The following is a 16,113-nucleotide window of genomic DNA, read 5'->3' as shown; positions in this document are numbered from 1 at the left end:
GTACTGCCTACCCCGGGATGTTTCAAATTTTCAGAATCAAACAGTGAATAAATTGAAAACAAAATGCAAATTTTTACAGATGTACTGAATGGCATTAATGATTTTTCTTGATTAAAACCAATTGAATAATAGGATATACTTACTCGCAGAGAAGGATTCCATTTTCTAACCCCGTCCGAAAATCTTTATCACCAAAACTTCTGCCAGTTACTTGCTGAAAAGAAGAAGAAGAGAGAGAGAAAGCATAAATTTTTCTTTCTTAATCAGGAAGATCAGTGATTTCATTTTTAACATTTAAGAGCCTTCAAATAACTGGTGGCATTCCAAGAATGGGAAAAATCTGTTAGATCTGAATTTCCTTTACGTGTGTAGCTTTGCTGAGATCAGCTAATCTTAAATTTAGGCCATTATTTTGAAGCTTTTTCCTACCCAATACCTCAAAAAAATATCTGGTTCTTCCTGATAAGGATGTTACTTTTGGGGCTTGGCCATGATAGGTCAAGGTCACAGACTCAACCCACACACTTTCCAAAAAGCCTGTAGAAAGCTCCACCTAAGGATAAAGTATCTATTTGTTAAAACATTAAGGGGGGCAGAGGGAGGGAGGTACAGACACCTAACCTCAAGAGACAAACATCAAGACAGGAATATTAGAGCCAATATCCATAATAACTTAGTGTGAAAGAGGAAAACAAAATCTGGAAAAGAATGACTAATAGCACAGGACTGATGACCATTCTTGATGCCTCTGGCTCTCAGCAGCCCTTTGACCTAGGTACCAGGGCACTCATTGGTTCATTCAATAAGTATATTGAGTTTCTATGGTATGCCAGATAAATACACATACAACAAACCTTAAAGCAACCTCTAAAGTAACAAAATAAAAATGTTAAAGGAGATAAAATGGAATCATAAAAAAATACTCTTAACAATTAAAAAAGGCAAAAAGAAAAAAGAGGAAAAGAGAATATAGAATACATGAAATAAATTTAAAAAAATAAAATAAATAAATAAAAAGTAAATAACAATACTGTAGACTTAAAACTAACTATATCTATAAGTGCATTAAATACAAATGGCCTAAACACCCCCAATTAAAAAACAGAGATTGTCATAATGGAAAAAAAAAAGCAAGACCAAACAAGGTGCTACCTAGGAGAAATGCACTGTAAATATAAAGATAGAAGTAGGTTAAAAATGGAAGAAAGGAATAAGATAATAACATGCTAATGTTAATTTTTGAAACTGGATATTAATACCAGACAAAGAAACTTTTAGATCAAAGAATAATACCAAGGACAGAGAAAGTCATTTCATAATGACAAAGGGTATAGCTCATCAGGAAGACCAAAAAATCCTAAACATTTTTACATCTAATAAGAACTTCAAAACACATAAGCCAAAACAGATAAGTCTACAAGGAGAAATAGACAAATTCACAACTAGAGTCAGAAATATATTATCTCTCTCCCATAACTTATAGAACAAGCAAAAAAAAAAAAAAATCAGTAAGTATATGGAGGACTTGAACAACCCTATCAACTAAATTGACTTAACTTACATTTCAACAATACTTCACCTCACAAGGGCAAAATAAATATTTCTCTTCTTAAGTTCACAATGAACATGTATTGAGATAGATCAGTTTCTGGGTTAATAAATCAGGTTCAACAAACTTAAAAGAATTCAATTCACAAAAAAAGCATACCATCTGACCACAATGGAATTAAATTAGAAATTAACAATAGAAATAGTTCAGGGAAAAAAAAATCTCCAAATAATTTTAAACTAAGTAACACAATGTAAAAAACAACCCACTAATCAAAGAAGAAATATAAAGAAATTAGAATATATTCTGTAGTGAAAGAATATGGCAATGTAAAAATGGATGGAAAGACACAAAATCAGTATTTTGGGGAAACATATAGCACAAAACACCTATATCAGAAAAGAGATCTCAAATCAATAAATTTTGCTTCTATCTTAAGCAAATTAAGCCCAAATTAAGTAGAAAAAAAGGGGAAAACTATATCAGTTGAAAAAACCAAATAGAAAACCAAAAAGCGATAGAGAAAAATCAATGAAATCAAAAGCTATTTACTTGAGACCAATAAAACTGGGAAACATTTAGCCAGGTTGATAAATCTTTAGCTAATAAAATAGACAACCTCTGGTTTTTAGCCAAAAAAGAAAGACATCAGTTATGACAGAGATGACATGACATCATCACAGATTTTATAGACATTAAAAGGATAAGAGGGGATATTATAAATACATTCATCTCAGTATATTTACCAACTTAGATGAACTGGATAAATTTTTTGACACAACAAGTTCATTCAACAAAAAAATAGATAACTTTCCCAAAAGGAGATGTCAGTCCCAGAAAGTTTATCTGGTATATTACATAAATATGTAAGGAAGAAGTACTGCAGTTCTACACAAACTATTCCAGACAATTGAAGAGAAAAGCATGCTTCCCAATTCAGTTACCCTGACTACAAAAGCAGACAAAAATATTAAAAAATGGACAGATACATATACACATACACACATGCAGACATGCATACACACACACACACGCAAAAAACATGACAACACATTATCTCTTCATGGTGGGAAACAGGTGTGATTTTTATTTTCTTCTTTAAATTCTCCCTATTTTCCTAAAGCTTTCCTGAAAGAAAGGAAGGAAGGAAGAAAAAGGAAGAAAAGAAAAATACTTCTTTGTTACTATCCTCCCATTCTTACTTAAGGGAAGGTGAGAAAATGGATAAAAAGTAGTTTGTATTTACAGTTTGCAAAAATCTAGCTTTTTTCCTAAAATAAATTAGGAAAGTTCTCCTTTAAAAAAGTTGCGATTTTAAATGCAGACTTTTTAAACAATTTAGCATTTTCTTTCTTGAATATACTAGTCCTAATTTATATTCTCAAAGCACCACTAAAACCTTTATTCACCAGGAACTGATTAGAAGATTCTGAGAACATTTTCCCCCAGGTCTTCATAATTTTGTTAAAATTATTATGTTCTAGGGGCGCCTAGGTGGCTCAGTGGGTTAAAGCCTCTCCCTTCGGCTCCTGTCATGATCCCAGGGACCTGGGATTGAGCCCCACATCGGGATCTCTGCTCAGCAGGGAGCCTGCTTCCCTTCCTCTCTCTGCCTGCCTCTCTGCCTACTTTGATCTCTGTCAAATAAATAAGTAAAATCTTAAAAAAAAAAAAATTATTAAGTTCTAGCACCAGTGGTGCTAACACTGAGACCCAAGAGAGTTTACCTACATCTATTATAGAATCTCTGGCCAAGATAACCCAGGCCCCTCTCCATTTATTGAGCCATGATGATGGGCAGAGCCTAGAGACAGAAACACAAATGAGACAGGATCACTGCATGCCGAAGGCTCACAGACTGCAGAGGAAAGCAGATAACTAAACTCATACCATAAACAGAAGGTAACAGGACTATTGATATTATAAGAAAATATTAGAGATGCAAGGAACCCTTAAAATATTCATGTACTATTTAAAATGTAATGCACACCCAGTAAAAAATTTCAAGTAGATTTTAACAGTCCCAAGTCAGCCCGCTAATTAATATCCTCCAAGGTACAGTATGATTAAATTCAGCTTCCTAGACTGCCAGTACTGGAGATGGGAACAGGCACCATACAAATGAAGGAAGGTGCTCATTTCTGCTTCTGTTCTTCCTCTGCTTCCATCCCTGTTCCTGTGTCCATTAGGTCCCAACATAGTCTTCTTACTGCTCTCTGCTGACCCTAACACTGTCCTTTCTTCCATGCCCAAGTTATTTAGTACAGAGGTGTCCAGATCTTGGTTAAGAAGGCTGGCAGTTCAACAGACTCCAGAAATTCAACAAGGACCATGCCATGGAAGAGTTAGGTCTTTAGACTAGTAGCAGCAGCATCTTCACTTGGAATTAATGTTAGAAATACAGATTATCAGACCTCCTACCCTCTACAAGACCTACTTAACCAGAACCAGCATCCAAAAATATCCCCAAGTGATTCATATGCAAAGTAAATTTTACAAAGCCCTGACCTAGCATAGAAAGTAAGGAGCCAACAGTTCAGAGCCAGAAGAGGAGGACCATCCACTGAAATCAGGATTCTATATGTCTTGTCTCAACATCTTTCAGAAAATAGCCAGACTCCAAACACTTCTCACTGCCTCTACTCTACCAACTACTCCAAGCCACCAACATATTATAGCTAGATAAGTTTCTTAACTGGCCTCACTGGCCTACCCTTGCCTCCCTTCCCTCTAGTCTCAAAAGAGCAGCCAGGGCAATCTCATAAAGTTAGTTCATGCCACTACTCCACTTGAAGTCCCCCCAAACTCCCCAAACTCATAGTAAAAATCAAAGTTCCTACCGTTCCTTAAAGGCATTCACCAGAAAAACAAGCAAGAAAGCAACAAACGAACAAACAAAAAAATAAGAACACATGGACCAAGCCACTGGACACCACCATGATTTCAAGAGTGGCCATAATGAACTTGCGCATACCTCCCCATTCAAAGGGATCCTCAGAAGTACTTAAGGTGGCACCTACGTCACCAACTATGCCTTGTGTGTCTTTCAGGAAAGCCCAATATCAGATTTCTTTCCTTGCTTTATGGTCAGGATTAATTCACTTCCATTACTATCCAAAATATCATGCAGGGACATGCTCTAAGTATCAGATTAAAATACTCAAGAATGGATAACTTACCAGAACACTGATAGTTTTAAAGGAAAAGAAACACGTTCACCTACTTTGGTGATTAAACCAAAAGCAGAAGCAAGAGGATATCACAATGTGTCATCACACTATTTTTATGCAAGTAATTATGAAGTAAGCTCATCTGTATTTGATTTCCTTCTCACTGAACTAAAAAGGTAATTATGTTTCTGAGTCTGTTCATGTCAATGGCACTGCTCTAAACCATTCAAATAACTGAAATATGAAGGCTTTAAAAAAAAAACAGTCTAATAAAAAGAAAATCCACACAACTTCATGGTCACATTTTTATGATGTGTTTATAATGTAACACATTATATATCAAAATGCTACACTTTGCTAATTACTTTGTTACCACTTTATTAAGTAATTGCCATGAATAGTCAAAGACTGCCAAGAATCATTCTCTCAGCCTGTTCATTGTCAATTATACAAACTATTTCAGAACTATTTTCATTAATCTTCAGTTGTTGTTATTGTTGTTTTTTTAAAGCAATCTGGTGGACAAACTACTGTCCACCACTAGCTGCAGGTGTGAAGAGAATTTGAAATAAATATTGGAAGCCCTATCATAATGATCTTAAGAAGAGATTGGATAGCCAGACAAAACGATGGTCTCTGGATTCAAGAAACTGAAAAAACAATACAGAATTTAATATATTTCAACTTAGCTTTTAAAAGACATGGATATTTTCGGGGCACCTCGGTGGCTCAGTGGGTTGGGCCTCTGCCTTCAGCTCAGGTCATGATCCCAGCATCCTGGAATCGAGCCCCACATCGGGCTCTCTGCTCAGCGGGGAGCCTGCTTCTCCCTCTCTCTTTCTGCCTGCCTCTCTGCTTGTGATCTCTGTGTGTCAAATAGATAGATAAATAAAAATCTTTTTTTAAAAAGGACACAGATATTTTCTCTAAATTGTACAAAAATAGGGCGCCTGGGTGGCTCAGTGGGTAAAGCCTCTGCCTTCGGCTCAGGTCATGATCTCAGGGTCCTGGGATCGAGTCCCCACATCAGGCTCTCTGCTCAGCGGGGAGCCTGCTCCCGCCTCTCTCTCTGCGAGCCTCTCTGCCTACTTGTGATCTCTCTCTGTGTGTCACATAAATAAATAAAATCTTAAAAAAATAAAAATAAATAAATTGTACAAAAATAGGTATGCTTCATATTACATTTTTGTTTTGTTATTGCCCAACTCCACCCGGTAAGGTGAAAGTGGGAAACTTTACTTGTTTTCTTCCCTGTTGTATGCTCTGTGCCTAGAAAAGTACTTGGCTCACAGTAGATACTCAATAAATATTTGTTGAAGTAACAAAGAAAAAAAGGTATGCTTTCAGAAGGTTGTGATTTCCTCCTATAAACAGTAAATAAAAAATAATACCTCTTTACAATTCACTGAAGAATTATTTGTGGCTCATTAAACTCCCTTCTCTTCTGATCATATTTGACTTATTTAATAAAAGGACATTTCTGCATATTTTTACACTTAAACTGTAAAATAAAGCAGAACTGCATTGCTCTTATTTTTCACATTTCCTGAGAAATGAATCCATTGCTATTTCTGTCTCCTTTGTGAGGTTGCTAGAAAAATCAAATCAAGTTTCTATGGAAACTCTCCATAAACAATCATAAATCATACTCATCTGAGCTAGAATTAGCTATCAACCAATCAATCATCTACTGAATACCCATTTCGTGCCAGGCGATGTCATGGCAATGTAATAGGTGTGTGAGACCAAAATAATAAAAACTGTACCCTATCCAGTAAGGATCCACAATCCGGAAGAAAGATCAAAGAGCAAAGTAGGTGTTGGAAGAGAAATATGGACACAGATCTATAAGAGAAATTCACACAAATTGCATGACTGAAGGAACAGCTGCATGATAATAGTCCACATTCATACACGAACTACCATATTTCCTTTCTGTTCTCAAAGCTTGCCAAGCATTATTTCATTTAATCCTCATAAAAACCTAATGAGGTGGATCCTATTATTATTATTATTATTATTCCACTGTAAAGTCAAGGAAACCTAGGCACAGAGAGAGGTTCCGTCAGGTGCCCAAGGACACAAAAGTAGCAAACAGTAGAGCGGGGATTGAACCTCAGGTAGTGTGACTGCAAAGTTCTTATTCCTAAGCACAATTTTGTGCAGCATCTGAGCAAAGGAATGAACTTTCTCTGCCCAAAACAGTCAAGGAAAACCTTTGAGGAGCTGACATTTGAGTTGGTCCTGAAGGGTAAGAGGGATTCCCCAAAGGAAGGAGATGAAATAAGGCACTCCAGGCAGACACCAAGATCTGCACAAAGGTTGCTGTGAGCAAAGAGGAAAGGTTCTAAGGGCTGAGCCCAGCACGGAGACAGGTGGAGAAGGAGCTGGTGGGAGGGCCCGTGTGCCGGGGTGGGCAGGCAGGGCCCAGAAGTAAAGGATTGGTGTGTCAGAGCTATGGGGTGACCTTGATCCTGAAACAAAAAAGACACCCCAGAAGATGGGGGCAAGGAAAGAGTTCTTTGGCAATCACTCTCCCCACTAATTCCTCGTTCCTGAAGAGATAGTCCCAAAGTGACCTTTTGTTTGTTGCTCTCAATTACTTCCTCGAGGACTCCATCATTCCCATTTGATGTACAATGATTTTGCTTTTGGAATTATAGTGTGATGCAAACTGTCTGTCTAGACCTTTGGGACCACTTCCCTCAACCCCATACACATTCCTCTGTATATGGTTTCTACCACTATCTTTTCATCCTTTCTTCAAAAGGAAGTAATACACTTTCTCTGTCAAGGCTCTGGGTGCCATCCGTTCCCACCCATGGGTCCTTACCCTATCCCTTGGCCCACAGCAGTCTTCACCTCCCTGCCAGTAGCATGCATTTCCTCTTTTCTTCAGAACGCTGATTCAGTCCAGCCCCTCAGCTATCCTGTTTTTCTCCTTCCTTTCATGGTCTAAACTCCCTGTATGAGCATCAAGAACCCATTGCCCTTAATCATCATAGCTCAGGGGCCTCCAAGCTGTCCACTTTTAATTCCCTGAAAATTCTTACAGGGTTGAGTTGAGACCCAGGAGTCTGAGTCTGAGCTCCACAAGCACAAGCTAAATCAGAATTAGGTTAATGAACTTCAATCAACCCTCAGCCTCCCCACTTACAAAATGATACTTCTACCTACTCCAAAGGTTTGCATGAAGAATCAGTGACCAGAGTTCAATAAATCTCATCATTGACACTGGCAAGAATACTAGAATTAAATCCCATTATTAATTTCTCTCTTGTCAATACTCTTTACAGGTCTCTCCTGCCTCATCTTGGATGATGCCATGCTTTACTGGTTCTCCCCTTAAATTCTAATGTCACCACACTGTCTAATCCACTGAGACATCTTCTCTGCTGAGAAGATGGGCATCAAGGTCTTTCAGCATGAGAGTCAATCACCCCGCCCCCCCCCCACCTTTGGACCACTTGCATCTTATAGGTTTCCCCATGACCAAACTCTCTGCTTTTCCTTCTACCTCATTCAGTAAATGCCTTATGTACATCTACCTCACTCACTGCCTACCTATGCCACATGGTTCTTTTCCCCTTTCCTCACTTTGCCTTTGGCCTTTCTCTACCTCCCCTGGGTAGTCCCATGCCTTTAAACATGTCACATACAATAACTCAGATGTTATTATGAGTTGGAATATCCTTCCTTTCCATATCTCTATCTTGCCTGTGCTGACTCACACACATTGTCATTTCTGGCACTGATCCTTCTCCCCTGAAGTCCAGAAATCAAATATCCAGCTTCTTCCTTGACATCTCCACTTGGTTACCTAATACATGTTTTACTCTTACCAAGATCAAAATGAAATTGGCGACATGGGTCCCCTGATCCAAAAGCAATGAGAAGATCAATGTGTCTCCCTCCAAATATATTCTAGACCTGCTCTTTTCCCCCTGTGTCTGCACTATCACCCTAGCCCGAGCCTCCCCTGCCTCTCCACGAGATGACAGCCACAGCCATTGGCATGCTCTCTCTGCTCCCAACCTGGCCCCTCGCCAAGCCACTTCCCACGCAGCCTCTGGCAATGTCGCTATAGATCCATCCGGTGTCCCTTCTCATGATACCAAAATAAGTCCAAGCCATAGTGACAAACCCTTCATTTCACAGATGAGACAAGTAATGCCTTGCCCATTAAGCGACAGATGGGACAAATAATGTCCTGCACATTGAGTGACTTGCTCCAGGTCACGCAGCTGGCCATTAGCAAGGATGAGACTAGAAACCGGGCATCACTGCCCCACTGCACTGCCTTCTGAAGCCACGTCTCCCTGCGGCACATGCATCACTACACTCTCTTTAATAACAATTGATTCTTCTCTCCATTCAGTTTGGGTTGGCAGAGAAAAAGCACAGAAGTCCAGGCCTGAGAAGATTTAATCAACATGATCAGATCATGATCCTCTCCAGCACGGGACCTAAGTGCTTAATATTGAGGATAATAAAATGCAATCTGCAGAATCCATTTATATTTTCAGCATGTCATCAGAAAACCAGAAGGCGGCTGTTTATAGCCACAGATTGACAGACTCCACTAAAAAAGAAAAAAAAAAAAAAAGATCTAATTAAGAATCCAGGCAATGCTCAAAAGCACCCTGGGAGCATTAAATCCTGTGATCCAGCCCTTGCATTCTGTAGGCACAGAAAATGGGTCAGTCAGGGAGCATGTGAGTGGGGTTAGTAGGAACGGTGTTGGCACATCCTCAGGTTGTTCTGGCCTTACGAAGACAGGGAACAGAAGCTGCGAAGACAGACAACACTCAAAGTGAGATTTAACACAACATCGAGTGTTACTGACTGATCTGAGAGCAAAGAGAGAGAAGAGTCCAGAAGGACAGTGGGCTAGTGAAGTACTTCTGGGTTATGTGTGTCATCTTGGTGTTATTTTTACCTGGGTATCATGTTTCGTCCCTTAAATAAATATTTCAGTTCAGGCTAATTTTGGCAAATCAGTGTATGGAACTGTCACCCGGTCCTCAGCACACTGAAGTATAGAACCTCTCAACTGGGCAAATCTGGGTCCAAATTTCAGGTCTGAAACTCGGGAGTTATGGGACACGGGACAGAGGACTTCATCTCTCCGAGCCTCCTCCCATGTCTTTAGGAGACAGTTGCAGGAGCCTGTTTTATGAGGTTGTGAGAGGCTACAATCCTAAGTGGACACTGTCTAGTAAGATATTTAGTACTGCTTTGAAGTTCCATAACTTTTCCCCCCACACTTATGGCTAGGGAGGAAAAACAAACAAACAAACAAAAATCCACAACTTAAGTGTCTAAATCAGGTGGTTGCAATTTTTGCTTGGAAATGATGCGCAGGAAAAAGAGTCTAGTTGAAGCACATTAGCCACTCGAAAGACGGATCTGGGTTTGTAGGTGCTGGGTACAAAACCACATGGGGAAGTTAGCGTGCTACCCTCCTCCCCGCCACATCTGGGTTAAATGAGACCATGAGGAAACAACTGTGCGAATCCAGATGACACATTTTATAAGAAAATTGACCTTCAAAAAGCCAATGTCGTGAAGAAAATGGAAGGGCTGCTTTTTATAAAATGAGGGACTCAAGAGATAATCAATTGCATTGTTTGTTCTTGACAGAAACCCTAGTTTAAATGAAACTTTATGAAAGACATTTTGGGCACAACTGGAAAAATCTGGATACATACTGGTCATGTGATAATACTCGGGCATCACTTCGCTTTATTAAGACTGACAACGGCATGCTGGTTACAAAGGAGAACTTGGAGACCCACGCTTAAGTATTTAGAAGGAAAGAGGTCTGTCACCTGCAGTTTATTTTGAAATGGTTGGAAAAACACTTGGGGTATGTGTTAAAGTGTGTGTGTGTGTGTGTGTGTGTGTGTGTGTGTGTGTATGTATGAAGTAAATGCAGAAAATGTTTGCAATTATTGACACTAGGTGTGGCTTACATGGGTTTCTTTGAACTAATCTATCTCCCTTCCTTTCTTCCTTTCTTTCCTTCTTTCTTTCTTTCAATGTTTCAAAATATTCATAATCAACTGTTGTCTGGGGCTAGGACTGAAAGTCATTAAGCAGGGCCGGCAGAGTACTCTGGTCAACAACCTGACCAATGCCTTCTCATTCATTCATTCATTTTGCTGGAGCCCTTCTCTTATCTGTTTTCACCGATGACAGTTCACTATCGGTCACTTACCAGTGTACTACTGGTCATTTCGTTTATATTCAACCCACTCTCTCACCTGCTCATGACACACAAATGGCACTCGCCAGCCATCAAATCAATGTGACATTAACAATGAGGACGGGAAGGAAAGGGAGGTCAAGCCCCTTGGCTTCCTGATTTGGGGCAAAGAACGGGAGCTGGAGGCTCTGCCAAGTACACACAGTCCTGTGACAGTTGTAGGCCTGTGTGAAGAACCGGTCGATTTCACCACTGGGGATACTAATAACTGAACAATTTTTAGCCAAGAATCCAAACTAACCACGAAACTGTTGTATTTCACCAGTACATGGCATTTAAAAAGGCATCCAAGTCAAGTTAGAAAAGTACTAGAATTCACCCCAACAACTTATTAGATTACTAAATGAAAATAAAATGTGGTGAAAAAGAATGAAAGCTCGCCATTCGCAACAATATGGATGGACCTAGAAGGTATTGTGCTAAGTGAAAGAAATCCGACGCAGAAAGACAAATACCATATGATTTCACTTACATGTGGAATATGAAAAACAGAACAAGGGAACCACAGACAAACAACAAAGGAAAACTCAGACGATTAAATACAGAGAACAAACTGATGGTTGCTGGTGCAGGAGGGGAGGGGGAAGGGGAGATGGGTGAAATAGATAAATAAAGGGGATTAAAAGGTACAAACTCCTAATTACAAACCGAGTAAGTCATGGAGATGAAAGCACAGCCTAGGGAATATATTTGATATACTGTCATCACGTTGTATGGTGACAGTCACCACACTTCTCGTGATGAGCACACACACCATGAGTAATGTATAAAAATGTCAAATCCATGCTGTACACTTGAAATGAATATATCATTGCATGTTGATTTTAAAAATGATGAAATGCTCATTACACAGATAGGATAATCACACAGCCTATCCTTTAAGAAGTTAGTATGACTTGGGCAACACAACTATGAAGAAAAGCAAGGAAGTGGTCAAAAGAAAATGAGTACATTTTTTCATGAACATTTTTTCATGTGTCTGATATCATGAAAAAAAAAAAAAAAAACAATGCGCAGACGGGCGCCTGGGTGCCTCAGTTGGCTGAGCTGGTTGAGCGACTGCCTTGGCTCAGGTCATGATCCTGGAGTCCTGGGACTGAGTCCTACATCAGGCTCCCTGCTCAGCAGGAAGTCTGCTTCTCCCTCTGACCTTCTTCCTCTCGTGCTCTCTCTCTCTCTTCATTCTCTCTCTCTTGCAAACAAATAAATAAAATGAGAGAAAGGAAGAAAGAAAGAAAAGAAAAGAAAAGAAAAGAAGGGAGGAAGGGAAAGGGAAGGAGCGGAAAAGAGCAAGAGGAGGAGGGAAGGAATTCTCCCTGGGAGGGGGCCCAGAAAGGGTTTCCAAGGGGATGAATTCTCCTCCTGAATTTGGATCTACTTCTTCTTCTTCTTTTTTTTTTTTTTAAGTATTTATTTATTTATTTATTTATTTATTTGACAAAGAGAGATCACAAGTAGGCAAAGAGGCAGGCAGAGAGAGAGAGGAGGAAACAGGCTCTCTGCAGAGCAGAGAGCCCGATGTGGGACTTGATTCCAGGACCCTGGGATCATGACCTGAGCCAAAAGGAAGAAGCTTAATTCACCGAGCCACCCAGGAGCCCCTGGATCTACTTCTTGACACAGCGATTCCAAAACTGTCCACCTTCAATAATTAACTACGCTCCATGTTTTTTTCATGTGGTTTTCTAGAACTGTGTTATACTTTACAACTTAAAAGATTTTAAAGCGAGGACTAGGAATATATAGGCCAACCTATTGGTTGTGACTCAACCTTATTTTCCTTTTTCTCTTTAGTAACTAACCCACTTTTCTATTTGGTTTTACTCAGAAAAGTTGGGAGTGGGAAGATACCACTTTTCAAAGGTTTTTCATTAATGTAACAGAAGGACACCTCCATATAGTAATAGTCCTTAAGTCTACTATTAAAATGGTGACTGAGATCTATACATGTCCTCTGCATAGTATATTTTAAAACAAACACTTGGATATCACACAAAGGAGCCAATGTTCTGTCTGGCTTTGGAAAACAAAAGACATATCATCTGTGAGTATGCCATGCGAAGAGCTCTAGGCAGACACTTGGTACTGGGAATGGCCAGAGTGCCCCTCACCCCCATCTTCTATCAATGGTACTTTTGTTTGAATCACACAGTTGTCTAGCGACACCTACTCAGCATTGGTAGGAGGCCAGAAGTCAAGACAACTGGGTGGCAGCCACAGTTCTGCCAATAACCAACAGCTTCTAGCAACTCACTTCCCTTCTCTAAGATAGCCCTATACAAGTCCACAGGATTTCTGAACCCTCCTCCACCTTAGCCGCCCACCTTGAAATTTTGATAATAGTAACAGGATGTTTTATGGAACCATAACGGACTCATTTATGCCTCCGCTGCCTGGGGTGGTAGACACATTGTCATGGTTGATGACGCAGGCTGTGTCCTGGACAAGGGTGCCCAGCTGAGGAGACAAGTTCAGGTTTAGAGCCAGCCTGGGCTCTCTCTTTCAAAGCACAGCAACTTGTTGGCGGGAAGAGTCGTGTCTTCCTAATTCATACAAAGCCACTGTCTGTATCCAAGCTCAGACAGTCCAACCTGAGAGGTCTTTTTGAGTTTACATAAAATTGCTCAAGGTGCTTTCAGATGTAAGTACTATTTTTATCCCTGCTATCCAGATGAAGACACTGAAATGCAGGCCAGTAAGCAATCTGCCTAATTTCATACAGCTGGTAGGGGGCAGAGTCAGGACTCGAAGCTGGGCAGTCTGGCTCCTGACCTGTGTTCCCAACGCAGTATGCTATGTCACCTAAATATGTCCGTGTCCCTGGCATTTTTTTCCCCATTATCAGTTGAGTTGTAAAATAAAGCTCTGACTCCCCACTGTCTGTGCCACCTTCTTCTCTCTTCAGTGTGCCTTTTCCTTACACTGCGGAATAAGAAAGTAAACCCCAAATCCAGAAAAATGTCAAAATGCCCGGGCATGTATTATCACTTTGCACAATTCCATAACAGAAAGCTGTGATGTGCTAGATTTTTATCTCCATATGCAAAGAATCATCACAAATATCCAAAAAATCCAAACTGAAATAATCCTATATACCACTTGACCCCCAATGGAAGGAAAAATAAATACCCATTAATGGGGAATGGAGGGGACGAGAAGGAAGGAAGACAAGACGCCTCATTTAAGACCATTAGGCACTTCTACAACAAAATATTTCCCTGTCTATCTTCCTCTGGTTCTTTAAACTTACAAATAATGTATTATGGCAGGAAATCTGTTCTTTTGGCTGGTTTGTGATGAAGACAGCAGGTGGTAATCCCAGCCCACTAAAATGCCGTTCATCACTGGGCCTCATGACAGGGCAGTATAATGATTGCCCCAGACTGAGGAAGCAGCTGCCATCTTGACTTCAAGGGGAGTAAGCGTTGCTCAGGCTGTGTATTTAGCTTTCCTTAACTCCTTCTGCACAAATAACCCACACATCAACAGGGAAGCAATCCTGTCTTCAGGGTGACACAAAGAACTATAAGAAAACAGTGTAACACAGGACTCCTGCAGGGTAATTAAAGTAAAAACAAGAAGACGCTTCTTTATAAACCCAAGAAGTGAGAGCTAGATTTGCCAAAAACAAAACCAACAATGGGAACTTCTGCCCCCACATCATCTTGAAAAACAGTAACCAAAACACTAGGGAGAAGAAGAAACGAGAAAAGTTTTAAAAGGTTATAACTCTGCTATTGTTAGAACGAGTGCTATGTTCTAAGAGGTCTTTGATTATATTTTAAAAACCTTTTATAATCAAGATGTCCTCAGAGATGGCCTAGAACCATTAGCGTTCTGCTGAATATTTAACAATCGGTTTTCATGGGGGGAGGGCAAGAGCCCTGATGTGCAGCACTTGCCAATCTCCATGGTGTAAAAATTCCCACTACTGCCCAGTTCGAGCTCAGTCTGATGTCACTGAACACAGTGAGGGGCAGAGACCCACAATCTTCTCTCCTGAGCCACAGAAGCTGGCTCCAAACTCGTAATCTGTATTACATAGACATTATTAGAGGCTAACAGTTAAATAAAATAATTTAAATGTATTACCATTTCTAAATACCCACAATAGTAGAGAATTTATCAAATAATAATTGAAAACAAAGCATATGACTATATAAAAATTTACATGCTTCTAAACTTGCATATACTCCTGTGTGTAAATAACCAGCATCTTATAGAACACACAACTATATGATGATATAAATCTATTATCCAATCAGATACCTGTTTCCAATTTTCTGACTATAGGTAAGCAAAGAAAAAAGCTGCCACTAAATTCTTGAAACTTGGAGCAGTAAAAATAATCCAAAGAACAGGCCTTTTGCAAGCATTTAAAATCAAATATAAGGATTTTACTTTTGTTCTCCTGAAGTAAATGTTTCTGAGTTGTGGAACTGAGGTCAGGTCCTGGGAAGTTTGTACCCTCTCTCGACCTAAATTTGAAGACATATTTCTACCTCTCCTTTTATAGGAGAGCCAAGAATGATAGCTAAGCTAGTCATTGTTCCCAAGCCCATTCTAGCACACAGCAGTGAGAAAGAATTTTTTAAGATTTTATTTATTTATTTGAGAGAGAGAGAGAGAGGGCATACATGCATAAGCAGGGGGAGCAGCAGAGGGAGAGGGAGAAGCAGGCCTCCTACTGAGTAGAGAGCCTGATCCGAGACTCAATCCCAGAACCCCCCAACTCATGGCCCCAGCCAAAGGCAGACGTCCAACCGACTGAGTCACCCAGGTACCCAGAGCAATAAAATTTTTAACCAAATAAGTATGTGGGCATTTACCAGGTTGAAATAACCCTTTCAGAGGACAAGGGGAAAATGCACCTCGCCTCTGACATAAAGACACAAACTCTTCACACAAGAGCCTCAACCACGCTAAGAGGTACCAAGAAGAATGAGGAAAGCAGACCAGTTGCTATTTCCCTGGTGATTGACACAGAGAGCTGCTGTTTGTAGAAGGAAGGAGGGAGGACTAATGCTGTTGGCAACAATCAACAGCTCTGTTCTTTCTTCTTCTTCCTTTTTTTTTTTTTTTTGACACATTATCTTCTTTTATTCAAGTACCAGTCTGATCACACA

The 16,113-nt window shown here is 39.9% G+C and overlaps 1 protein-coding gene across 13 annotated transcripts in view; it reads right to left on the bottom strand.

Annotated features, from left to right (window-relative positions):
• Positions 1-16,113, bottom strand: part of LIMCH1 (LIM and calponin homology domains 1) — a 327,804-nt gene that overhangs the window by 192,580 nt on the left and 119,111 nt on the right. For all 13 annotated transcript variants that reach the window (XM_059383076.1, XM_059383225.1, XM_059383068.1 and 10 more), the window contains exon 2: positions 144-214. In XM_059383076.1, coding sequence (XP_059239059.1) covers positions 144-214 — 71 coding nt within the window. The remainder of the gene's footprint in view (positions 1-143; positions 215-16,113) is intronic.

This window comes from Mustela nigripes, chromosome 1, assembly GCF_022355385.1.
Source record: "Mustela nigripes isolate SB6536 chromosome 1, MUSNIG.SB6536, whole genome shotgun sequence".
Classification (NCBI taxonomy): Eukaryota; Metazoa; Chordata; class Mammalia; order Carnivora; family Mustelidae; genus Mustela; species Mustela nigripes.
The sequence above is the reverse complement of the archived record's forward strand: the minus strand, read 5'-3'. Positions and strand labels throughout refer to the sequence as shown.